We start from the raw sequence: 27,141 nt of genomic DNA, 5'->3' as shown, positions 1-27,141 counted from the left end.
TATATTAACATAAAAATACTGAGTTTTAATTTGGATGTCACTTAGATAAAAGCGTCTGCTTATTTTAATATATGAATTAATATTATTTAAATATAATATAAATATTGTTATATTAAATGGTTTTATTATTTATGTATATATATATATATATATAAACAATTATTTTTTTTATAAATAAATACTAATATTTAATGATTAATACTAGGGAAATAAATAGGCTACATTTATTGGACATTTGTATTATCTGTACTAATTTTATGGATTTACTTAGTATTTTTGGAAATTGTCCGTCCACTTTAATGAAGGATTTTATTGGTAAAGTAATTTTTTCATTAATCTGTCTGAATAATAAGATGTGAACATTTTATTGAGCCAACAATCATTTTCATGTCGGTAAATACAACGCTACGAGTCAACTTTATATCACTCAACCCACTTTTATTTAATGTCTTTTCCAATCCTACTAGGTTCATGATATAATGTTATCATTTAAAGGTTAACATCATGCACATAACATTAAGTGGATTCATCAAAACAGCTGGGAATGTTCCTTAATCCTGAACAACAGGCTGGGCCATATCCTAGTCACTTAACACATGAAACGCCTGTATAAGCATCTCTTTGACCAACTGAATTTAATTCATGCAAACTCTTTTTCATGTAACAGAGCATTGTGCATTCAGAATGAAGCCATTATCACAATTAACAATACTGGTGGGGTTGATGGTTCTAACCTGAACCCCACCCATCCATTAATACCAAAGAGAAGAACATCATTTCAATGTCAAAAGAGTGCCAGGCACTTGTGTTTGTCGAGTCTGCTTCAGGAAGAGAGCTTTCAGCCGATAGCATGAACATAATTTCTTCTAAAGTCTAATGTATTTCCACATTTAGCTACATGAGATCACAGTGAATCGGGCCTTTTACAATTACTACAAATCAACTTGATGAATGAAGGAATATTACTGAGAAAATTATAATCTTCCCTGTTCCCAATTTTCATGTCTTAAAGCCCTCCAACATTCTCTCAAATGACCTTCTTCGGTTCTCGCAAAATATCTGGTTTTAAGTTGAAACTTTAAGAAATCGATTCGGCTCCTTTATCTTGGAGAGAAGTTATTGGAAAATCATTTAAGGATACGTCACGGTTATTCACAGCCTCCGCTATTTTGGCATCCAATCTCATTTTCGCCACCCATGATAAACCTCTTAATTGAAAGTCAGTAAACAGTCAGGTAACGTAGTTATTGATGCGAGCTTTAATTGGACGAGACAAATTCATTCAAATTCATCAAAACCTGTAGCCAACTCTAGAAGGTCAAGATAGTCGCTGCCCCCGCGAGATTGATTGCCCGACTACTTGTTTATATAAGATAAGAGAAAATAGCCGAAAGGTCAACAATCAGAGGCTATCTGAGCGTTATCAGACTTTCTCTCTCTCTCTCTCCGTTGACAAGAACAGCAAACGAAAGCTCAGAGAACAAATTAGGACGAGACCGTGTTTCAAAACAAAAACCATCTCGCTCTCCATGATTACAGACGTGTGCTACGGTAAATCACAAGTTAACATGAAGAACATAAAAAGGTTAGTCCATATACTCTCTAGTAAAAAAAGATTTTTGTAGAGACAAAGAAAGACAAAATTCGTCACAGTTGGCTTTGCACTGACAAACACAAAATATATTTTCAATATAAATCCTATATACAATATTCCTTCACTGAACAGTTGCTTTAAAACACAGCTAGTTACACTTCCACTGGAAGCAAAGTACATTTCAGTGCCACCGATAAATGCCCTAAACAGCCATAAGAATATTTCATATAAAAGTCTTTCAGTTCACAGATTTTCAGTACAAAAGTCAGCTAGAAAAAAATGTAGCACAATTTATAGTAAAACAGGTAAAATCAAGCCTACACACACAACAAATACAGACGACAGCGTTCGGAGAGCATCTGAATGGTACCACCGAACTTCTTCAGAGTCATCTGTAATAAATAAAACACACACAAAGAGAATCTGTAAGTATATCAATAAACACAATTTGAGCACATTTTCAAAGTCAAAACACACGCTCTGAAATAGCTTTTGTGTTTGGGAGCAGTCTGTAAAATTCACAGCTCTATTATAGATATCGTCTGAGGTGAGAACGTCTCTTCCTGTTGTTAGTCTCCAAAGCACCTCAAAGAGTATTCATTATGTGTCTGGCATCACGTTATCAACAAAAATTCACAGATAAAACCTTTTTGTTGATTCCCACTCAGGAACCGAATGAACAATGAACTTACCGCAGTTGTTGCTGAAGATATGTGGGAAGCAGTGCAGAAGTCCATATCCACACCGACAGTACGAACATCCTTTCTGAACCCATTCTCCATGTGGAATAACCCCACAGTCCCTACAAAACAAACAAAAAACACGTTCATTCAAACACCGGGTGCGAACACGTCACACTACAGCTGGGTTATGACATCTCGTCTCTTTACCTGACTCTCTCGTCATATTCACAGCTCCGGCCAGTGAAGTGCTTCGGACAGGCACAGAAACTTCCCAAAATGCAAGTCCCTCCGTTCTTACAACATGTACGGCTTTGTTTAGCAACTGGAAAGACAAAACAGAGACATTAAGTGACATGCACTGATACACAGCAGCACCTTCCTGTTGAATTTATGAACGGGACACTAAACGGCCGGTGGTGCCAACATCTGTTTTCAACCCTAACACAAACTGTCCAGTGACAGTGTGCAGGCCGATACGCCTGACGGCACAGGAATCCTTCATGAATGAAAGATGGGTCCATTAAACTCAAGCCTACACACTAATGCTCAAGCATTTTAGAGTTTAGTGACCCCTTTTTTGACAATCGACAATTGTTTGGTGTCACTATAGAAATTGTAAGATAACCAACGCGTGCACAAATTTACTGTCTCACTATCGTTCAACCATGATATTTGCAGTAAATGATACAAAACAATAATCCATAGTTCATTTTCACATTATTGTCACGGTTTCTAAAAGGTAGAAAGCTTCAAAGAAAAATTGGCTTTCAATCTCACTTAAACATTTTATTTTTCCAAACATCTTTGGAACATTGCCGTTATTGTATTAAAGTAAAGAATCTGTATTACCATACTTTTACTACAAATACCATGGTTAAACTATCCAATAAATTTGTGTATGGTCATTTTTATTACAATTAAAAACAATTTGAGTTTTATGGTTTAACCATAGTTAATTTCCACATGGGTGAATTTGATGTTTTACTACAGTAACCACAGTTTAAACATAAGCCGTAAAACTTTACTTACTCTTATAAGTAAATAGTAAACAATCCTATTTAAAACAAGCTAACTAGACCCTTTCTCTTATAAAACCACGTCACTTTTGTAAGGAATGACTTTTAATATCTGCTGTCTATCTGCTTACCTCCAGTGAGACCCAGGAAAGGTAACACGGCCTCTGCGTTGCGGTGCGCGCGTTGCGGCGTTTGCGCGTTCAGTTCGTTAAACTTATTCAAGGTCTCTGCGTGTTGCTTCGGATTTTCCAACACCGCGTTTTTCCCACATTCCGACCCTTCGCAAGCTGCACAGAAAAACACGAGTGGGGTAAGAAACGCGCGGCCTGATACATGAACCCAAAAGCAGATGTGTGTAGAATTAAGTGTGTACCCAAATCAGAAGGAACGGCCCGGCACACCACCGCAGCACAAAGCAAAACCCTGCAAGTGAGAACAGCACAGTAAGACCCAGAAGTCCGGAGGAGCGACACATGATGCAGTCACCAGAAATAAGTTCTTACCTGAACATTGAATTTCTCATTTTGCGCTCCAATATCTTTCAAAAAACCATGAAGCGCTCGTTGGGTCTCTGGTGCTCTTGAGGCTGATCCTTTACCATCAAAACATCATTACACAACTAGAACTGACAACGAATACACCAGACCATCTTCTGTATGTGTCTGGGGGTTTGTTATTTATCCTGAGCACGCGGAACGCCTTCGTGACGCGCAATTAGCACCTGTAAACCCCTCCCACACACACGCGCGCACACAATCACTACATTTACATTTAGTCATTTAGCAGACGCTTTTATCCAAAGCTAACACACGGTTTTATAAACTATATTTTTATTGTGCATTGTTTAAGTATAATCACACCAGCCGTGCAAGTCGTTCCAACTTTTAAAATGTGGCTGTTGGTGAGATACTAAACAAGTTTAAATTGCTTCACTTATTTGGGATAGATAATACATACATATACATATGTTTCCAAGACGTACAAACGTAATACATCATTTTTTGTGTAAGGTTTATTACAAATAAAACCCCCAAACATGGTATATAAAGGTATGCATGAGGTCTCCCCCCTCTCTCTCTGACGCGCACACACATCTCCGGCCAGCTCTAATGCAAATGCACGGGTCAATTGAGATTACAGTAGTTCCGTCAGACAAACCGGTTTGAAATCGATTGTCTTTAGTATCATAGAGAAGCGATTAGAGGCTTTCCATATGGATTCAGTGCGCAATCTCTATTACATTGCGCTTTGATGCGCGTTAATGCGCCATTGTAACCCAAACAAATGATGCTATTTGGATAATTACCAGTTGTATAGTGACACTTTGGAACTTTTCCCCACATTTATAAATGATAGAATGATAAACAAAAGCTGACAGTTATATAAACTAGAAAAATAAATAGGCAAATGATAAAAATCTTATGTTTGAGTCTTTTGAGATTCTATTTAGAGTTTGAAAGAGCTGTGGGACAGTTTCCAGACATATACTGTTTTTCCTAACTGCCAGCTCCATTCTTTAGACAAGGTGTAATTTATTTGTTATCTGACTAGAGATCCTAAAATTGTGATGAATAGATGAGTGTTGTGTTAGCGATGTTATACGAGCACTTGCATCTGTTTTTCACTCTCAGAAACTAATTCTCAATTGCTTATATGTTTATTATGATACATGAAAATCAAATTAGCCTTGCAGTGAGTCTGTGTTTCTTCAGGTTGACATTTCAAAAGATATATAATTATAATATAACCCTCAAATCTGAAATAAAAGAAGGGAATTTTTGATTCACTTCTTTAAAGAAGTGCAAAAAGCACATCTCGCTCTATTTCATTCCAAACTTTTTTATCGGTTTTTAATTAGCCAATTATTTTCTAAGCACAGGAGGTGTCAGTAAATGTGAAGATGTCTCGAACATTGTAGCTAGAATCTCTTTTCAACTTCAAAATACACTTCAGTATAAATTGTGCCTGAACTCTCTCTCTCTCGCGATTCACAACTCCATTTGAACAGAACAGGCACAATATTACTCAAATGAAAGCTTTAGTGATAGCGCTCCTCTATTTTACATTTCACATTAATATAAGCAGGCCCCATACATTCTTTTACAGAATAAAAAACAGCCCATATTGTCCAATGTAGAAAAAAACAAATTATTTTAAAAATGAAATGACATGCAAATTACGTGGCCCGGGCTGATGCATTTTTAATTTCCAACACAATGACACACATTGGGAGGGCTTTCTTGGTTTTGCATGCATTACATTTTTTTGACATTCATCAAAATATTTCCTCTAATTGTTGCTGGGAATTGTTTCACAACAACACCCTTCGGCCATCCGAAAATATATGTTCCTTTCTACAGGGTATGCAAGGGCAGCTGCTGAACAAAGTTGATGCAGCATTTGAGAGGGGTGACCCTGAAGCCTAAAGGTCAGAGCGGATGTTTTGCATGTTGTGCTTGACATTGTATATTGGCCACATAGCAGACATAGGGCATCATTTACCCACGAGCATGACCGGCAACGTTTAGATGAAAAATAATCAATATCCATCTAAAAGATTTCGACATGAATTAAATTCATTTGTTTGTGCAACAGACATAAATGGGACAGACCCTTTGGAAACTTCTGAATCCTGCAGCTGAACTAGAACATTGCATTAGCAAAACTAAAGCTGTCTGTTTGATTCTCAAAATTTGTATCTAACCGGGTCAGCTGTGGCCTGGTGGTTAGAGAGTTGGGCTTGTGAACAGAACGGTTGAAATCTCAGTGCCAGCAGGTCATGACTGAAGTGCCCTTGAGCAAGACACCTTACCCCTGATTGCTCTGCAGTAATGTGCCACTGTAGAAAAACTACTTGTAAGTCGCTTTGGATAAAAGCGTCTGCCAAATGAATAAATGGAAATGTAAAATCTATTGGTTGACATCATCAGGTTGACTTGGAGTGAGAGCTTCTCTTTAAAGAAACAAGGTGATTTATTCGTTTTCCTCACAGGTGCACGTCTGTCTGTTGGCAGCCTGTCATGTTTTCTGCCAGGGGAATATGTGAGATAATTAGAGAAGCAGAGGTGGGCAGAGAGATTCAGATCTGTGGAGACGAATCTAGATTAAGTGTGCCTGCAACGTTCATTTGTATTTAACAATAAACCTGTCACATTAGACTACAACCAAAACAGTTTAAGATGCATCACACCAGACCGTAAACAACTAAAGAAATGACCTCAGATCAGACTGCAAATATGAACATCAGGATATGTCGTCACAATCTGGACAGTGTTGGGCGGTTTCCAAGACAGGGATTCATAGCCGTGGAACGCATTTGAGCAGGGGGTGCTGTGATTTTATTTTTGACAGGGCAGAAGTTATGACCATGCCATGGGCGAGCTGCTTAAGTTTATGGTAATAAATGTAGAGAATAAATTAAGATGCTAGTGTGATTATAGGATACTTTAAGAAAGAATTATTGGATACAGCATAAAAACAAACACATAAACGCATGTTATATGTATGTCTATAGCCAAAGCACAATCTGTTGTATGAAACAAGCTGCGCGGCGGTATAATAAACCATGGGCAACAACACGATAGAAATCAACCCATACACATTCTGCCTGGTGACCTATTAGCCACATCTCAAATAAAGTCTGACATAACTGCCGGCCTGCATGCAAAACTCAGAAAATGGCCTTTCTTTTTGGTTTGACCCTGATGAAGTCCTGCACGAGGACATTAATGTTTGGTAAAAAAAGTCTGAAATTCGCTTTTGCGTCATTTGGACAAGACACTATTTTCACCAATAGCCTGGTGGTTAGTGCGCCGACATGTAGTGCCAGTGCACTTGCGGCCCAACCTAAGATCGTCTCGAGCATCTTTTGCCGGTACCGGTCCACTCTAACCCTAACCCCACTTTATTAAAACAAAAACAGTAACGTTATTAATGTTTTCAATGTATATTAGTGAATAGACAAATTAATAAAATGTATTATAATTATTTTTGATATAACATTTTTTTTACGGAAAGTCTATCTACAATCTTTTTATTGCCAAACTCTCAGTGAAGAAATACATTACCTGAAGAGAGATCCACCAATCAAATAAGTCACTGTTATCATGGAAACAGAAATCACAGCAATGCTCAAAAGTCACCACCTGTAATAACATCATTCTAAAATAAATATTTGCTGTAAATCTGTGGAAGAATCAAGAATGTCACAAACATCTGCAGAAGGCAGAGACGGCCGAGAGGTCAATCTGTCAAACTTATATAATGCGTGTGCTGATGTGAGTGGTGTTAGAATATGTCAAACTTTAACAAATGCATGAGCTAAACCTCCAATAACCATCTGATAGACGCCAATTACATTTCCATCAAGACAAATTGAATTAAAGCTTGGAAAGATGATTGCAAACAAGGATTGCAGGTTCACCACAGCACATGGAACTTGATGCCTGCCCAGTGTATAAGATGAAAAAATGAAACACCTTCATTGCGCTAGCTGTTGTGTTGGAGTGAATCTCTCAGAGTAATTTTGGTTTAATAGAGTGAACTTGTCGAAGCCCCCTCCTGTACACGACTCAGATGAGCCCCCTGCTAGCTCATAATTAATTTACGTCTCCTTATATTTCATTGGTATAATTAACAAGCCTCAGGATAATAGCAAGATGGACCCATTAGGTGTGTGAGGGTGTTTACAGCGATGTTGTAATGACATTTATTTCTACCTCTCTTGGGTTTTTTAATCCATTTTTTCAAATGCGCATTATTGGGATTTCATATCACCAGTGGTAGACTAGCCGAGATTCACTAGGGGAACTATAGCTGGGGACAAATGTAATATTTTTAAATCACAGATGGATTCAAATCTTTTATTTTGGAAGAACAGGACTATAGCACACAAGTAATGAAACGTTTGTGGTTTTATTTGGTTGTGGTCACCATGATCCATCACTGGATGGGAAAGTTCAGAAATTTGGCTACAAAAGTAAGTCACATGATGCATTGTTTTAGCTTTTATTCATCCTCAGGATATACATTTTTTATATTAACAATTAAATTTTTACTAATGAAAATGTAATTACTGATATCAAAAATAGCAATTGTTACTAATAGAGATTCCATTCTCGATATTAAGAATGATAATTTTTATTAGTAAAAATTGAATTGTTGATATAAAAAATATCCTGAGAATGATTAAAAGCTAATTCGGTTTGCCACATGCATGAGGTCAGGTCATATGTTAGTTTACAAGCTGTTCCACAAACACCTGAAAACAAATCTCCCTCTGTTTGGTACACACAATGTTTTGATTCGGTTTGACAAGACTTTATTGATTGTAAATCACGTCATTCTGTGCTGTGACAGTGAGTTTGGGTTTCACCGTCCTATGTGGAACATTTGACAGATCAGATTATTGTGATGTCTATTCTGTAGTACAAGTGCCAATGTACTGACAGCCGAATCATTATCAGCCATGCAAAGGTTGATGGGCGCTCTTCTAATGAGCTGTCTGCTGCATGAATGGCACGACGCAGTTTTTTCCGCTCGGTTTGAAAGGTTAGGATTCAAGATGTCAGCAACTTTTTTTTTGGATTCAATTTATTGTCATTACACACATACAAGTACAGTGCAACGAAATGTATTTACTTCTGTGCAAATGAGGACGAATGTGGCACACAATGAAAGTTCTCTCGGGGTGAAGACACAACAGTGCGAAATAAATGTAGACAAATATTCGATATTGATTGAAGCTTTTCTCAAGACGACATACAGAGATTCTATGAGATATAAAGTTGAAGTCAAAAACACAGAGGACATTGGTTAATCTCATTTTATGTGTGCAGGTAGCAAAAAATGAATACTGTGCTTTTCATTTTATTATTGTAGCATGACAGGTCTAAGAATTTAACTGTGGAAAACAATTAAGCGAATGTGTTCAAACATGCAGCACAAGGAAGATTAAAGGTGAAGTGTATAATTTCTGCTACATTAGCCTCAACAAACACAGTTGCAAAAATAATGATCATTTAGCTTTGCATTTTCTCTCGGAGACAAGCATTTCAAATCACCTTTATGGAACAACTAGTACATTGTTATTTTTACATATATAACGTACCCTTTCTTGTTTGCCGACGTGGCGTTCGTCACATATTTCACCCTTCAACCGCTTGTCCACGTGATGCTCTAATAGCTGCTAAATCTGGCTCACAGCCATGAGACGCTGTACTTGAATATCACCTCTTTTCAAAGGTTATAAGGTGCCTGCTTTAAATTGTCATCTGTCGTGCATGCGTACAAATTATCATTTTATTTCATTCTTTCACAACAAAACAGTTTTTGTAAATCATTACAGACAGTAGAATTGGATGTCATGCACTTAAAGCGATATTTCAGAGGCGAAACATTTCCCCGTGTTTTACTAACCCTCAAGGCATCCTGACTGAATATGACTTTCTTCTTGAAGAATAATGCAATCGGAGTCATAATATGACGGCGACGAAAGCTCCTGCTCAGAGGAGACCTATTGGGTCTCCTATTGGAACAAAATGGAAAATGCCACGTTCGTCAGCAGAACTCACGGAAATGCAAGCCTCAGGATCACATGCAGCCGAGGGATAACGAAAGTTAGACATTAACATTTAAAGCGATCTCAATATGGATATTTTTCTTAAACAGAAGACCTTTGTTAAGACCACGGAGCCGTGTCCAACAGTTCTTTGATGGATGGGTGCACTTTTTGGAGCTTCAAGAAATTGCCCTACATTCTACCACTTGGAAGAAACATTCTACGAGGTATTATAACGCCAACTGCACTATTCTTCAAGAAGAAAGCCATATTCAGTCAGGATGCCTTGATGTTTAGTAAAACATGGGGAAATTCTGTCATCATTTATTCACCCTCATATCATTCAAAAACTGTTTCTTCTGTGAAACACAAAAGAAGATTTTGTGGTTTTGTTTTCATACAATGGCAGTCAACGAGGGTCCAATGTTGTCTGGTTATCAACATTCGTCAAAATATCTTCTCATGTGTTCTGCAAAGGAAAGAAAGCCTGGAATTAAATCAGGTTTGTGGGGTAAACCGAAATACTCTAAAACTGAATGTAAGTCTATCATGTCTTCTGACAGCTTAATCTTTACCGATAGCAGGAGTCAATACAATGGCAGAGAGGAGTGCAGAGGTGTTACAATGTGGTGCGTCAATCATGAAGGATGTGTGGGAGATTAGAGCGAAAGACTGCAGACAGAAAGCCAGACTGGAGGACGAGAGGCGACAGAGGAGCGCACTGGAAAAGTGAGGAGATGCCTGACCTTCACACCTATGAGAAAATGACTAAACTTACTGTTTATATCAAATCTATGTGATACAGAAAAGTTGTTGTTTGTTGACATACTGTAATTAATATTAATGTACATTTATCGGTATTGTTGTCTGTCAACATACAGTATTTGCTTGATGCTGCATTTAGTCATGTGGGAATTACTGTACAAGTCAGATGTTTGGATTAAAACATAAATGCTTTTTACAAGACATTATGAGATCAACGATCAAAATGAAGCTTCAGCAGTTACATGAGCTTGAATATATATATTTGTGTGACATTTCACTTTACTATTTAAAGAGACAGTTCACCCAAAAATGAAAGTTTCTGCATCATTTACTCACCCTTGTGTCATTCCTCATCGCACAAAAGAAGATATTTTGAGAAATGTCTCAGTGGTTTTGTGTCTATACAATGGAAGTCAATGGAGTCCAGTGTTGTTTGGTTACCGACGTTCTTCAAGATATCTTCTTTTCAGTTCTGACGGAAAAAGAAAGTCACACAGGTTTGTAAAGACATGTAAATGACAAAAGTATTTTCATTTTTAGGTGAAATAACCCTTTAACAAGAAAATAATCTATAGTGACTAAGCATTTAAAGTCATAACACGCATCTAGCATGAATGGATTTTGGCATTATGAGTGTTGCCATAGAAACAAATCATTTCTGTGTCCATATCGAATCTCTACGCTGTCATCTCGTAATCACAGTAATTCAGACACGGCCAAAACGCAGCATCATTCAGATCGACTGATCCGGTCGCCTCTCTTTATAGTTTGCAATAAGGAAATTGTGTCTGCCTCAGTTTTCCTTCAACTATAATTGCCTTAATTGCGTAAAACATTGACTTTAATAACAAGCGCAATCTTTTTTGTCAATTTGGAAAGCAAAGGAACGCAAACTCAAAGCACATTTTAAAAATGAACGTTGATGTTTTGTTAATTTAATATTTTATAGAATCAATCAAGATTGGCAGGCACGCATGTCCTATAAGATAAAAACGCAGAAGAGACTGGAGAGAAAAGCCAAACCTCCAGAAGAATCAAGTCATCAGACATTCAAGGTGAAACTGATGAATCCGAGCAGGCCACAAGTATTCCAGAGCAGCCGTGTACAGAGAGCTGACTCCACGAAAACAACAAAAGTTAACAAGCTGGCCCTCTTACGCTCTTACAGGTTTAATGGTGTGGGCAAAGTCCTGGAAGTTCTCACAGCCTTTAGAAGAAACCAATAAGACCTGCTGTGGGACAGACTGGGGAAAGTCATGGAAGTTCCTAAACCTACAGCCCAACACTGACGGTAAACCCTGGTTTGATCTCAGGTTTGACCACAGTAACAATATGAGCACTAATGGCATCTTGTTTCTGTGCGAGAGGCTTGGCAAGGCATTAGACACGCACCACCTCCATCAAGAAGACACTGATCCAGAATGGGGAAAATCTTGGGTATTCAAACAAATGAGAGAAGAAGAAAGAGCCAATGAGAGCTCCCTCACATAAAACAAATTCTACAACCTCTGGGAGTCACACCATAAGGATGATTCAGAGTGGAATAATTCCTGGAAGTCAACCAAACCATCAAATGATTTCATTCAGCCCATTAGTAATGAGGAAACCCAAAAGAAAGATGAAGGACAATCTGAATTACCCTGGAAAACCTCCTGGATGTATTTTAAAAAGCATCTTCATATAAAGACCAAAACCTCAACTCATTCAGGTCGGAGCCAATCTTGGAGGGTTTTAAAAACCACATCAGAACAGGTGAAGAAATCCATCTGTTCTCAAGCAATAATGTCCGAGGAGCCCTTGCATTTTAACTTCTGCAACATAATAACAAATCTTTCAGGAGAGATGAAGAAGACGATTCTGAGGAGTTCTTCATTTCATGCAGGGCACATACATTCACCTGAATGGGAAAAATCATGGGTGACCGTAAAGAATCAGTCGGAGGACAAAGAAGAGACAAACAAAGTGGGAAATACAGAGAAGAATCCAATGGAGGAACCTAAAAAGGAGCCACCACAAACAGAATGCCAACGTGTCAAATTTGAGGTTCTTTCTTCGCCCGAAAGACAAGAGATTTCTAACTTCCAAGGGCAACATAAAAGTGATACAAATTGGAATCTTATAAGATGCTCAAACATCAGTGCAACTGGCAGAGGGGTCTAAGCAACCCAAGGTGTCCGCAGCTAATGCTATCATTACAAACATCTAAATGGGCTAATTCCAGTATGTTCACAAACCTAACACTTAACCAAGACATCAATTTATGGCAGTGTAGTACTCCTTAAAGGAGAGAAAAGCATTTACTGAAAGAACGAGCCAATGCAGTGCTTCCTTTATGATGCTTTACTTTGAATAAAGCGCATCTCGGCACGTTTGCTATATTAGCGTCTGACGACACAGACACGCAGGTACGTGATCACGTAAGGCAATCAACGTAACCAAAATCACACGCATAAATGCTTTACACTCATGTCATGTGTAATACAAATAATGCAACGTTTGAATACAATATAAACAGTTAAAATAACAAAATAATGAGGCAAATTTGCACATTCATTTCTTTAAACCTCATCAGTTTCATCACTCTTTTCCCGCTACACCACAGCAGCAGGGTTGGTCCACTTATATCCAGCTGAGACTTCACAGAAGAGTGAGAGAAACTGATATGTTTAATGAGAACGTCCCTTATAATGGACCACAAGGGGTCCAAGGCTGGAGTGAGTCTTGGAGGTCTACAAGACATCATCGACATCTACAAAGACAAAATTCAGGTGCGTCCACGAGATCTGTGATGGACTGGCAACAATCGTGGCAATCGTCATCCATCCAGCATCGTCATGATAGACGCTCGATTATGGAGTGGATGGGTTCTTGGTGGTTCTCTGGTGATAAATGGGGTGACCTCAGACCTAAAAACACCTTAGTGGAAATAAAAGTTGGAAATCAATTCTACAGAACATCACACAAATGGAGGACGCATGGAGGATTAAGAAAAGATCTGAAGGTACAGGGTCTCATGATCTCATCACGAGGGAAATATTAGACTGGGATCATTCCTGGATGTTCACCTTCACTGATTTCTATCGAAGACATGGTGATCATTATTTCAATGTTAAGCTCTCATCCAGGATGCCCAAAGCAGTCCAAATTGAGAGCGAATCAGAATGGGGCATGTCATGGAAGATATTGAACCCTCAGCCACCAAGAAACATTACTGTATGGATGCATGCAAAGCAAAAGTCATTAACCGCACAAGTCGTCCGGACAAAAGCCCAACACATCAACTTGATTTCTGCTCTTCCCGGCAAACTGAAAATCTAGGGGACGTCTTGGAGGTTAACAAAGAGCAACCAAAGCTTCAATTCAATTGCAGATGAATCTCTGATAAACACCACAACAAAGATAAGAAAGCACAGGTACGCTAACATAGATAAACATAAGTCACAGCAGAAGAGATGGAACGATGCCTGCAAATTATCAAAGACCCAACCGCGACCAAAGCGTGATGCCAGGGACAAATCTGGCAAAGACGATTTTGAAGATGGTCAAGAAATGTTTGCCGAATGGATTGCATCTTGGAGATTCTCAAAGAGCCATACCTACATGTCTGTATCTCTGAGTGACTGGAAGAACTCCTGGAAGTTCTTACTAGATCCTTATGTACCATTAAATAGCCCACAAACTATCAAGGGTCAGTAAGGAGTTTTTGGGGCACTCAGAGATCTTGTTAATGCACAAAAGTTTTTATTGTGTGGCTGGTGTAGATGTCTGCATTTCTTTTCTATTATGCAAAACATTAAGAAAGAACTATTGTTGACAAAATTACAGTAACAAACCATCTGTTGTGTTTAGCATGAGCGCAAGCAAAGATCTATGGTTTAACATCTGTTTAACACGGGTCTCTGCTCCATCAGAAATGCTCATTTAAAATCTCTTCACAACCTTTCCGTCTTTCTACGACAGACATCGGCTGAGTGATCTCCGTTGTGCACATATTGTATTACATGCCGTCCTCTTCCTCCAATGTACTTCAAACAAAAATTAAATACATAAAGTAAAGGTCAACTCTTAATATCAACCATCTTGTCTAAATGTAATTTCTTTCTGCTTCATTTCGAGGCAAATTATAAAAGCTGTACTGTTTCATGACTAGAATTTCTATTAAAAGTCATGTATGTGGACATTCAATTAGCACGTGGCGGTCGTCCCTTTCAAGAACAGAAACATCACACATTTGCATGCTATACTGTGCTGCTGTTGTGTAATATTTTCGACCACATGTCTGATAGCGCAGGTCTGCCTTTCCCACACACCAGCATTACTCCAGCAGTAAAATGAATGAGTTAAGGGCCTGACACCAAATTATGGATGGTAGGTGGTATAGACGTCTCAGCCAGAGCACAGACGCTTAATTTTCCTGCAAAGAGACATGACTCCCTCTCCCACATAGACAAACAAACAGTACGCTTCATCAGATCAACGGGACCCCTGTCTTCCTTCCGCAGGGACTCTTAAGCAGATATGTGAGAGAAATGTTATTGTTATCCCGCTTGGTTCTAAAGCCGACGTATTTTCAGATTCTTTGCTGCCCAGGCTGTTCATGTGATGGTGCATGAATGTACAGACTCAAGACTAAGCTGGGGTGTTATTTAGGGGAGACAGGGGCTAGTTTTCAAGATTTTATTTGGTCGGTCAGGTCAGGTCTTGACTCAAAAGGAATTTAACATTTCCACTATTATTGACCAGGAATAAAAGAACAGGTCATTGAACATGCAATGATAAAATATAGTGGGACATGTTGTCACACTGGGAACTTGCCATTGAAAAGCCCATTATAGGTTTTTACTGCCACCTAGATATGGATAAAGCCTATAAGACATAATGATCACAGATTCACAGACATTAAATGAAGAAACAAAATGTTTCTCCTGTGAAGAATTCCATTAAAAGTTTCAGAAGAGATCACATGACTCATTTTCCTCACAACCAATAAAAAATCAGCATAAGAAGTCTGCTTCTAATGACTAGAATAACTAACTCAAGTCTTGCTTCAACAGACCGTACGGGCAGGTTAGACAGCTTGTGTGGGTCAAAGAGTCGTTTTCTGGTGGTCTGTCTCTCAGGTTTCCCAGCAGGTTTTTATCAAACTGCCATTTCTCTGTTTTCATACTAGCAGGTTCAGGAGCTGGTGTGCAAGGATGGGTGGTAATGATGTAGCCACATTTCAGCAGCTCGAAGACCTGTCGACCCCCCGACTCAGATGCATAGTCTTTTCTAAGGCCCCCACTATGCCGATGGTAAATCCCAAGCTGTTTTTTAGTGCCAATTTGGGCAAGTTACTGTCAGGACTGGAGGTGTCCAACAGTTCTTGAACAAAAACATCGGTGAGTGAGACAGAGTACGGCTGAAGCTCACATCCATCAATTCTCCTCTCATGGCTGATTCACAAAATTACCTTTCAGCCCCAAATTTCACGCTACTCATTATCTTTGCACAAACTTTGTCATCGTTATATCATTTAATGTACCTATAACTTATAATGATTTCAGCACAGTATTCATTTTAAACAGTGTCATATGCTAATTTGTCTCTCCTTAAGACATCAATATTAAACAGAATTATTGTTGGCCCTTTTAAAGTGTATTAAGGATTCCAGGAAAAAATGGAAAGGAAACTTTGACTTTATGCCATGATAGAACGATCTCTGTTTCCACCTGCAAGAAAAGATAATGAGGACCAACTTGTCACCTCTTGCACTATTAATAATTCAACCCGTGGCTGCCTTAGATACACCAAAACCACTCCCACACAATATGTTACTGCTCTTTGAATTCAAATAACTTTGAATTATAAATATATTTTACTTTAACCCTGGAAAACATTCCTTCACAGAATTCTCCATTCATCCTATATACAATTTGGAAAACTATATTTTATACGCACGCACACACGCACACACACACACACACACACACACACACAATCACACACACACAATAAAGTTAAAGCATATCACTCTTGCTTCTTCTCAAGTGTTTAGTAAATTTAGTTACAAAAATGCTGGGTATTTCATCTTAAACATTTACTTGAGAATAAACTCTTAATCCATATATGTAATTACATAGATAAAATATGAAAAAATGACCGATATATGTAAACTAGCGATATTATCATAAACTCCCACTAAATAAATGCTACGAGACAGCAAAAATTACCAATGCAGTCTTGGAAATAAATGACGTCAAATCATATACACGCTAAAACTGAAGCTTTTTTCTTTTAAACCGAAACAGAACTTATGTTATAAGTGCAGCATTATATGGCATCCGACTAAAAATCATTATGTGAGAACATCAACGTAAAGTGCCGACGCGATTGCGTCATGAGTGTGCGTATGCAAAGGCTCGCAAAATATTTGTTAAGAGCGTTGAAGTGTCTACTCACCGTTACTCATGTAACGTTACTCCAGTTAAAATCCTGATATATCACTTTGTCAGCATCCAAGCTTAGAAACGTGAGGTAAATATGCACTTTCTTTGCAAGAGCACCTGGTTTATCGCATGTTAATGTACTTCTGTAAATGATTTGAACGGTTTGTAGGGATTCGCAGGTGTTACGCCCATTCAGACTTTAATGTTCCTGATAGCTAATGAAATCGCATAAACGTGCTAGTGAGGGTGAAGCTGTTGATGGCAGTTTAATGTAAATCCCCCCTGTACGTGATTTGAAAGCATTATAAGCCCATCTTGTGTCACCATTGTTATCTCTGTGATTGTGTGGTGGCCAACTACGTTTGGCGCATGCGCACTAGAGAGCTGAGCATTGGCCGGCTTAACGTTGTACTTTTGCCTTTTTTGTTTGTTTTACAAGTTGTTTCCTTTGTCATGACTCGTTTTCTAATCTTTGATTTCTAACGTCTACTTTTGCTTCTTATATGGTGGCACTGTTATCTTACTTCTCTTAAAAATGGCTTCAGTTCTGCTCCTAAACTTCTGACTGTGCTTCTAAAAATGTTTAAATAAAATGCAAGTAGAGCCCTGCCAAATGAAAACGTATCACTGAAACAACACCATGCCTCGCTTGAACACATTGAGCTATCATTCATGTGTTTAACAAATAGAACACGTTTGTGTTGAAGTTGCTTTTTTGCAGCCAACACCAATCTCATGTTATGTTAGATTTGGGAAATCATTTAGCTCCAAGCTGCAGCAATAATCAAACAAATTCTCGCCCGAGGTACTTTAATCACTGTGATATTTTGTACCAAAAGAACTACCCCAAAGAGAATGGTGGAATCTGCCAAAAATGGTCTCATGATGAGTAGATGGGAGAAGGTCATAAATTCACTCCTCCATCTTGGAAGGATTGCTTGGACTGAGCAGTAATGACCCGAAGAGCCTATACAGTACTTAGAAGTTGACATTTTTTAAAAGAAGCCAGACATGCCCTTGATTCAGATCTAAGAAAGTCAAAGTAGAAGTTCTTGGATGTTGGCCACATCCAAATCGCTCACATGTTTGTGATAGAACGTCTCTGAAGCATTGCACTTCTTGATTTCCTTTTGGAAAGCCTCAAAAATAGATTTTCTTTTTATTCTCTTGTTATGTGAAGTGAATTTACTTTCTGCAGCACCAGCCAACGATAAAAATCCTCTGGCAGTCAGCTAAGATCAGCTTCTTTATTGCTTTTGGGGTCTAAAGTCTGTGATCTGCAAAATGTTACACTAAAAAAGCTTTGATGTAAAATAAAGTATAAATATTTCAATCTCAGTTCAATGAAGGAACATTTGTGTTATGTAATTTAAAATTGGCCAACTGAACCAGAAATGTTTATAGCATTATCAATTCTAGATGGGATAGCATGTTGGTTTTGTCCAACAGGCAAAGAGATAAGATAAAAACATTTTTGTGTCAAATTGTACCCATTGCTATGCAAATGATATGCTTATTGTACAGTCTCGTATTAAATCGGTCATTTTCATTAGTGGTCAATGATATTTGGAGTCGACCCCAACACGGGGTGTTCCCTCAAGAGCAAAAATATGTTTTAGTCTTGTTTCCTTTAATTAGTGTTATTTCCACACCAATGTATAATCTAAGGAAGAAAATACATTTCTGGGGCTTAGTGAAAGCTGCATGTGTTCCCAAAGAGAACTGCTTTACATATGCATCATATTTAGCAACACGGAAGATTGAATCTTGTGATCCCAGTTATTAAAAACCGGTGAAGAAAATTCAATATGACTTTTTATTTGCCGTGTTCACTTTCAATTATTTAAAACAAACAAACAGCCATTCCTTACCTACTCATTGCCTGCCACCTGACAAAAAATAGATTTATGGCATTCATTTGAAATCCTGAATCCTCACCTACATAAGCACAAAAACCTGGAGTTAGAATAGGTTTTTCAAAAACGTATTTTTCTTTTTGATCTCTCTTTATTTGGAGGATATAAACATTCACATGAAATGTAGGACTAAGTGAAATCCTCACATTCAGCGTGTAGATAGCGGGTTAAATATATAAAAAAATGAGAGAGAAGGAAAGCGGGCCAATGGGATGGATAAAGTTTAAAATATGCAGGGCGACTGTCACTCATCATGTTCTTCTGTCAACTGTTTCAATAATGCATTTTGAATTAAAGTCACTCTGTTCTAGACATGCCAAGTTTGATTTTCAGATGCATATTGGGAGATTCCCAGAAACCTGTAGAGTCCAGCAAACCACCGATGATGGCATGCGAGAACTTTTTTGATTTAAAAGTAAGAATTGTGGAAAAGTGCTTTCATTTATAAGACTAGATAGTAGGTTTCTCTGCGTTTTTGATTGCTTATTGTTTCTCTGTTGTTTATTAGTTATTGGTAACCATTTGTCATGGCTTTTCAAACTTTCCAATTGAGAAATGCTATTAGGTCAAATGTGTAGTCGTAATTCATTTATCGATTTCTAACTCTATATGTTTGTGTTCTCTATTACGCTGATAGATTGTTTTATCAGTTTGTAGGCCACAGACGCTTCAAGTTGAAGTGTGTATTTTCAGAAATGTCCCTCAAACTGGTTTCTTCCCAAACACTCCCCACAATCCGCCCAATTCCACTTTTATATTGAAAAGTTTTGTTGCGTTTTGATTAGATTCTAATACTTCGCAGTGAAAATAACCCGTGTATGGCTTGCTCTTAGATGTCTATTAAGATGGGCTAGAAGAAAGTATTTTAAAATGCAGGTGGTAATCTACCAGAGGCGATAAGCGTGTAGAAACAACTGTCCGGGGTGCTGTTCACCTAAGGGTGACCCATAAGGTCTTTAGTCTAAATGCATTATTCACACCGTGCTGCATTTATTATCTATTAAAAACCTGGAGTGGTCTACAGGTCCACATTAATGCCCTCCAGTGGACAACCCTCAAAGGGAAGATAACACTCCCAGCATTTTTATATGTAGGTGAGATGTTTGGGATTTTGTTCAGTGGACCTTCACCAGGAGGACTTGAATCTATTTTTGGAAAGAAAATTGTACATTTGTTAAAGTTGAATGTTCTTTGAAAATTCAGGGTTATTTTCAATCCAAAGTTGGATCAAATATAAATGTTTTTTTGGTTAATTTAAATACAGTGTTGGGGTTTATCCCTGTTTTTTACTCCACCATAGGTAGAAAGTAGCCCAGCATTTGAAGCCATTAGGATGTAAGCTTAAACAAAATTTAACAATAAACCTGCATTAAACAGTGTTCTTCTGTAAAACAGTGTACTGTATATAGATTGTTGTTAAGTGTCCTGACCTTTGTGACCAAATGTTAAAGATGAAAAAAATTGCCTGCTCAAAACAGTCCTGATGGACTGTTGGTAGTTTTGGCCAGGTTTGTCTCAGTTGATGAAAACATCACTTGCTATCAAGTAAAGGTTGTTGTCACAATACCATGTGTGTCAGACTGATCTCACGGGAATTCATACCTGTTTTACGAGGTGGCTAATGTGTATACATTTATATGATTATTTGAAAGTCCCACGGCCAAGTCTGTTACTGGCGCGAAAGCAAATCTTACCAAAACATACAAATTAGATCATTTAAATTAGGCAAATTGCTGTGATATTGTGTTAAATGTGTTTGTCGATCCATGTATGTTTGTTTTAATGGCTTTTGGCGTTAAATTCTGAAGAATGAAATATCTTATTATGTAATATTGTAAATACTAACATGGAGGTTTTGTTTGTAATATAAAACTTGTGATGTTTTTGTTCGAAAGGGGTAAAAGTGTAATATTTTGCTTTCCACCAAAGTAATTATTGCACCTGTTTGCATTTTGTTGTATAATTTACAGTTTTAAATTGTCTTCATAGTTTTCTATTTATAGTAATAAATGTATGTTTTTGTATTGTAAAAAATCTCCTCAAAACATGAATTATAAAAGAGTAATTTCTTGTAAATATTTTTCTGACACTTACAAAAATATGCTGCCTACAGAAATGAATCGTTGTTGAGCTCTGGGATTAATCAATCATTGGAATGGCTATTGTTTTCATTAATTACCGTGAATTGTCAGGTCAGACGTCTTGTGGATTGATGGGATATGTTTGCAGGCTTCACATACAATGAATAATGTGCCATTATTGCTTCTACAATAACATGCTTTCCGTAAGCAGTTTGTGATTGTTTTCCTGTGTATTTGTTTGTTTGATGTCTGAATAATTCTTTGGCAGCAGTCGCTTATTGTAACAACTGTAAAAATTCCAAAAGGAACGAAAGAAAATATGAAAGAATCGCGGATGTAGCATTAAAGAGAAAAGGGAAGCACTGTTAAACAAATGGACGAGTGAAAGTGCTGTTAGAGAGAACGAGTCCGTCTGCCTGTCTTCGGTCCATCGAGTTGTTGACCACATTGATTTCTTTTTTTCTTTTCTCTCTGATTTTGCCACTTAAAGTAGAGAGAGGCCTGCATTCGTCCCTTCCTCTCAAAGCCTTGCACTGGAGCAAATCCTTCTCAGGATTTACAAGTGATTATGGGTAATTACGTGTGGCGAACGGACAGTCAAGAAGAGCCGAGTGTTTGCAGCCGCCTTGGAGAAATGCGACATTGGAAATGGAAATTAAACTAAAACAAGTGGCTTTCTTTAAAGCAACCTTTATTCATTTTGAGGTGTGAAGTGCTAATCATTTTATTTCCTTGGGATGCTGAGGATTATTCTCACGATGTTTGTCACAAAATAAATGCATGAAACAACTAGATTTTATTGTCCTTTTAAGTGAGACATCATTTGAAACATAATTTAAATCAACATCACATTTGCGAATCAAACTTTATTTATTATTGTGCAAAAGACAGGGCTTGATTTTTATCAATATTACGTTTTCTTCTTTGTGAAGACTTGCATTGTTGAAACATATGCTACGAGAGCAAGATCGGGTATTATGAAAGTCAACATGATTCATTTTGAATTCACAACTTGATTTTTTTAAATTATGCTTTATAAATGATGCTTTATTTGGTATGGTTTTAGCATCAACTGATGTTCCTTGGTAAGAGTCTGTTCTAATCTCCAAGCAGACCGACGCCATTAAAAATAGAAAAGCTTAAGTAAGCTCTCCTGTGATACGAGACCTGCGGGAGCATTGATCTGTTGAAAAATCTTTTACCGAGGAGTCTGGGAGACGCTTGCAAAAAATGTTCAACTCGCTACTAATTCTCAGTCCAAACGCTGGACAACACAGGTGCACGGTGGCGTTTTTACAGATTAATAGAACAGTTGGTTGTACATTATTAACTTCTCATTGCCTTTCAAATAGCCATTTTTTCCATGAAGAATTTCCTGCGCTAAGCAAATGTGTAATTGGATTTTAGGCCTGGATTGAAAAAAAAACCTTTTGAACATGAATCATTTCATTATCGGCCAAAGTGTGAAGTTTTGCGATTGAACTGGCGAATCTCTGCACATCATTTGGAAGTCATGTATTAATCCAAATATCATTTTTTGTGTTGACCTCAGTGACATATTTTCATTTGATTCCAGATAACAATCTCCGCTATGAATAATTTAGTTATTTTTCCTCTTTTACATTTTGTTGAAGTACCTGATGGGACTGTGAGCGCTATTGATGAGTCAGGAACATCAATACGTGATATTGCACTAGTAAAAAGGGATGAGATTAGAGAATTGTTAGCCTGGATGTCTATTGTAAGGATAGTTTATAAAACCACAACATTTGTAGGTCAGGCTCAATTTCTGTCAAGTGAAATCTAGTCCAGCTTCAGCAGTCCTTAACAAACGCGTGTTGGATGTGACTCTAAACCAAATGAATAATTCAAGACTGTCATTCACAGCCCACAAACTGGTCCATTTGTTTATATTCTAGTTTTGCAAATCTCTAAATGTGAGCTCATTGTCATGTTGTCTCCTCACTGTCTCATGTTTAGTTTGTCAGATGGGCCGTGTTTGAGAAGTCGCTCTGTGACTAATGTCTCATATCTGTGTGCGATGCAGATATTTCTGCATGGTCTCCCATGGCAGTGCTTTTTAATTCGCTTTCGAATCATACAAGACAAGCAAAGCAGACGAAGGCCAATCTGCGCCCAAAATGCTCGGTAAGGCCATGCAACTGCTGACCGAAGCTGTGCGTGTTCATTGAGCGATTATGTCACTTTGCTGTTCTCAGAGCTGCTTGTGAGGCACTTGATTGCAAATTTGCGGTCTGAAGGAATCTAATGGGCAAGTGGCAAATGACTATTGAATACACTCCAACAACACCAGTGTCAACTGTTTAGGCTACAGTGGAAAAATGATGGCTTGGGATTTCAATCCACAATTGTTTTACGAAAGCAATTAAGCGACGTTCATGCAGCGTTCAGCATAAAATCCCCCAATGCGGAAATGTCGGGTGTCATCGTAAAGCTTCCGTTTTTCATTCCCAGATCTAAGTTCTAGATTTGCCCTTCATTGCTTTCAACATCTTTCCATTTATATTTTAAAGAACAATTAGAGCCTTAGTTTCACGCTCGACTATGTGATAATTCCCGTCACAACCCGAGGCCTCTGTTGATCCGGTTTCTAATCATCTTGTGTCTTGTCTGTTAATTATGTCCAATTTTCATGGGCAGTACAGCAATTACAGTTAGGGCCATATATATTTGGACACAGGCACAAGTTTCATACTTCTAGCTCTGTATGCCACCAGAATAAAATTAAAATGATACAATCAAGATGAATTTGAAGTGCAGACTTTCAGCTTTAATTCAAGGGGTTGAACAAAAATATCAAATAAACATTTTAGGAACTGCAGCCATTTTTATACACAGTCCCCCCATTTTCAGGGGCTCAAATGTAATTGGACAAATTAATATAATTGTAAATAAAATGTACATTTTCAATATTTTGTTGAGAATCCTTTGCAGGCAATGATTGCCTGAATTCTAGAGCCCATGGACATCACCAAAGACTGGGTTTCCTGCTTTGTGATGCTTTGCCAGGCCTTAACTGCAGCTGTCTTCAATTGTTGTTTGTTTGTGGGTCTTTCTGCCTTTAGTTTTGTCTTTAGCAAGTGAAATGCATGCTCGATCGGGTTGAGATCAGGTGATTGACTCGGCCATTGCAGAATATTCCACTTCTTGTCTTTAAAAAACTCCTGGGTTGCTTTTGCAGTGTGTTTTGGATCATTGTCCATCTGTACTGTGAAGCGCCGTCCAATCAACTTTGCTGCATTCGGCTTAATCTGGGCAGACAGTATATTCCTATACACTTCCGAATCCATCCGGTTGCTTCGGTCTTCTGTCACATCATCAATAAACACCAGTGATCCAGTGCCACTGGAAGCCATGCATGCCCATGCCATCACACTGCCTCCACCATGTTTTACAGATGAAGTAGTAGGCTTTGGATCATGAGCTGTCCCAAGCCTTCTCCATACTTTTTTCTTCCCATCATTTTGGTACAAGTTGATCTTAGTTTCATCCGTCCAAAGAATGCTTTTCCAGAACTGGTCAGGCTTTTTTAGGTGTTTTTTGGCAAAGTCTAATCTGGCCTTTCTTTTCTTGATGCTTATTAATGGTTTGCACCTTGTGGTGAACCCTCTGTATTTGCTCTCGTGGAGTCTTCTCTTGATTGTGGACTTTGACAATGACACTCCTACCTCCTGGAGGGTCTCCTTCACTTGGCTGGAAGTTGTGAATGGGTTTTTCTTTACCAAGTAGAGAATCCTGCGATCATCAACCACTGTTGTCTTCCGTGGACGTCCAAGCCTTTTAATGTTGCTGAGCTCATCAGTGCATTATTTTTATCTCAGAATGTACCAAACAGTTGATTTGGCCACTCCTAATGTTCCGGCTATCTCTCTGATGGATTTGTTTTGTTTTTTAAGCCTAATGATGGCCTGTTTGACCTGCATGTTGAGCTCCTTTGAACGCATGATGAAGGTTCACAGCAATAGATTCAAAATGCAAATACCACACTTAGAATCAACTTCATACCTGCTTAATTGATGAAGAAATAACGAAGTAATAGCCCACAGCTGTCCATAAAACAGCTTTTGATTCAATTGTCCAATTACTTTTGGTCCCTTGAAAAAGGGGGGTAGCTACTCTCAATAGCTGCAATTCCTAAACCCTTCTTCCAATTTGGATGTAAATACGCTCAAATTAAACCCGAGAGGGTGCACTTTCAGCCCATATCCATTATATCACTATAGCTTGAATAGGTTTAGGTAAAAACCTAACAAAAATAAAAATTGTGCCTGTGTCCAAATATATATGGACCTAACTGTATGTGTCTGGTGCTTCTTCCGAGCTGATACGCTACCTTAGATTTTTTTATGTCTTACATATATTTGTTCTCTTAGGCGCTGAAATGGCCGATCACCCAATGGAAATGCGCAGATACATCAGCTTGCGAGACATACAAACACTTGTTTCAATAAAATTGGACGTTAATTGCAACAGTATGCGTTAGGATAATCATCTTTATCAGTTACCACTTTTGCGATACAAAAAAGGTAACTATAGTTAAACGTATATCTTAAATGGAATATGTGATATATTTCGCTGTGCACAATGGTCCTTTTAGTATCTTATGTTTAAAAATGTTTTATTATTCATTGTGTACGGTTGTAAAAAAAAGGATTTGCAGAGCCTGCAGAAAAGCACAAACAAAATATATTCCATTGCCAACTTTTAGTGGTCGTATTTCCATTTTGGCCTCCTCTGTAAATTGCCACCGACAGAATACAAAATGACTTCCTGACAATTTCTGACACCTCTCTGATGTCCGTGTAAAGAATAAGTGGTGTAAGCAATAGAACGTGATGAGAGGTTTCTATTTCCAGAGCTTGCTGTAACCTGTTGTGAGTTTAACTGTTCTCCTGGAGAGCTTTGGGAGCTTCGCCAATACCAGGCGAGTTTGTCTTGCTTAGCTTGGGCGCTAGTCAGGTCTTTTGGCAGAACCATCACGGATGAGAGCCGTAGAGTCCGCGGGTTCCAGCAAATATTTCTGTTGGTGTCTGTCTGTTGAGTAAGCTATACGTGCTTATGATTTTGGCAGGGAGATGCAGAAAAGAGCAAACTGGAGGAAAGAGAGGTAGAGAAGGGAATGAGTTGACAGGAGATCCATTCACTTTCAGTCACTGAAGGGTTGCAGGTAAACAGAATGTCAATCATTGCGATTAGTTCAAACAGAAATCAGCCGCTTTTCTCTTTGTCTTGCACTTGGGTAAAACTTGGCAGCCGTGTCATTTACCGTGAGTGTGCGCCATGTTTCTGCAGTATCATTGTATGGCCACGTACGCAAAAATATTATTTCTTCACCCTCATTTAGTTAATAGTTTTATTTGGGAATTCTTTGTCTTCAAATAGTGACCATAATAGCACACATCTATATGCTGTTTTTATACAGTAGTACTTTTGCTTTTGAACCTATATTGTTGTTTTATGAAAATATCTGCGTGAACATTCTTCAACATTTACTCAGATAGAATAATATCAGTAGGGAGAGTAAATAAAACCTTTAGTTCTCATATTATTTGACCCTGATTTTTTACTAGGGAGTCTGTCTGGGCATACCGTGAGACACGTTGTGCATGTAATACTGGACTCAGGGTGACTTATAGAAGCATTTCCTTTGACATTGTGTCTTTTTGCACACTAGCCTGAAGCTATGTCAAACAAAACCCGGCCACAGCATCAAAAATCAAATCTGTGCTAGTTGAATAAAAATAATATTGCGACCACTGGAATTTGAGGGATTCTCTACATCTGCATTAAAGCACCCTTAAAACATTCACACTGCAGTGTCCCCAGTTTTTATTTAATATTGGCTTGATCAGAATTGAAAGTGTTGTTTTTATTTGATTTCTACTGTTTACACTTTTTTAAAGAAACTGAATTAGGCCATATATTTAAGGGGTGTGTGAACGCTGCGATTGGCTGTACGTAAATTTTTTTGGCACATAGCACCGGTGCTACAGAGTTTTAAAGTTTTGTAGCACAGGCCTAATAGTTGTAGCACAAGTATACGTCTGTCATCATCTTAAAGAAACACAAGTGCAGGTC

General features: G+C 38.1%; 1 protein-coding gene across 1 annotated transcript; it reads right to left on the bottom strand.

Moving 5' to 3' along the window:
• Positions 1 to 420: 420 nt before the first annotated feature.
• tdgf1 (teratocarcinoma-derived growth factor 1) lies at positions 421 to 4,039 on the bottom strand. The gene is made up of 6 exons (XM_079449184.1): positions 3,797 to 4,039; positions 3,667 to 3,716; positions 3,425 to 3,580; positions 2,485 to 2,599; positions 2,287 to 2,396; positions 421 to 1,986 (listed from the first exon to the last, which is right to left on the bottom strand). Exons 1-6 carry the CDS (start codon positions 3,814 to 3,816, stop codon positions 1,886 to 1,888), a joined length of 552 nt encoding a protein of 183 aa, XP_079305310.1. The 5' UTR covers positions 3,817 to 4,039; the 3' UTR covers positions 421 to 1,885.
• Positions 4,040 to 27,141: the final 23,102 nt, after the last annotated feature.

The sequence above is a fragment of the Barbatula barbatula genome, assembly GCF_947034865.1.
Source record: "Barbatula barbatula genome assembly, chromosome: 24".
NCBI classification, from domain to species: domain Eukaryota; kingdom Metazoa; phylum Chordata; class Actinopteri; order Cypriniformes; family Nemacheilidae; genus Barbatula; species Barbatula barbatula.
Note: the sequence above shows the minus strand (reverse complement) of the source record. Positions and strands in the feature narration are given on the sequence as shown.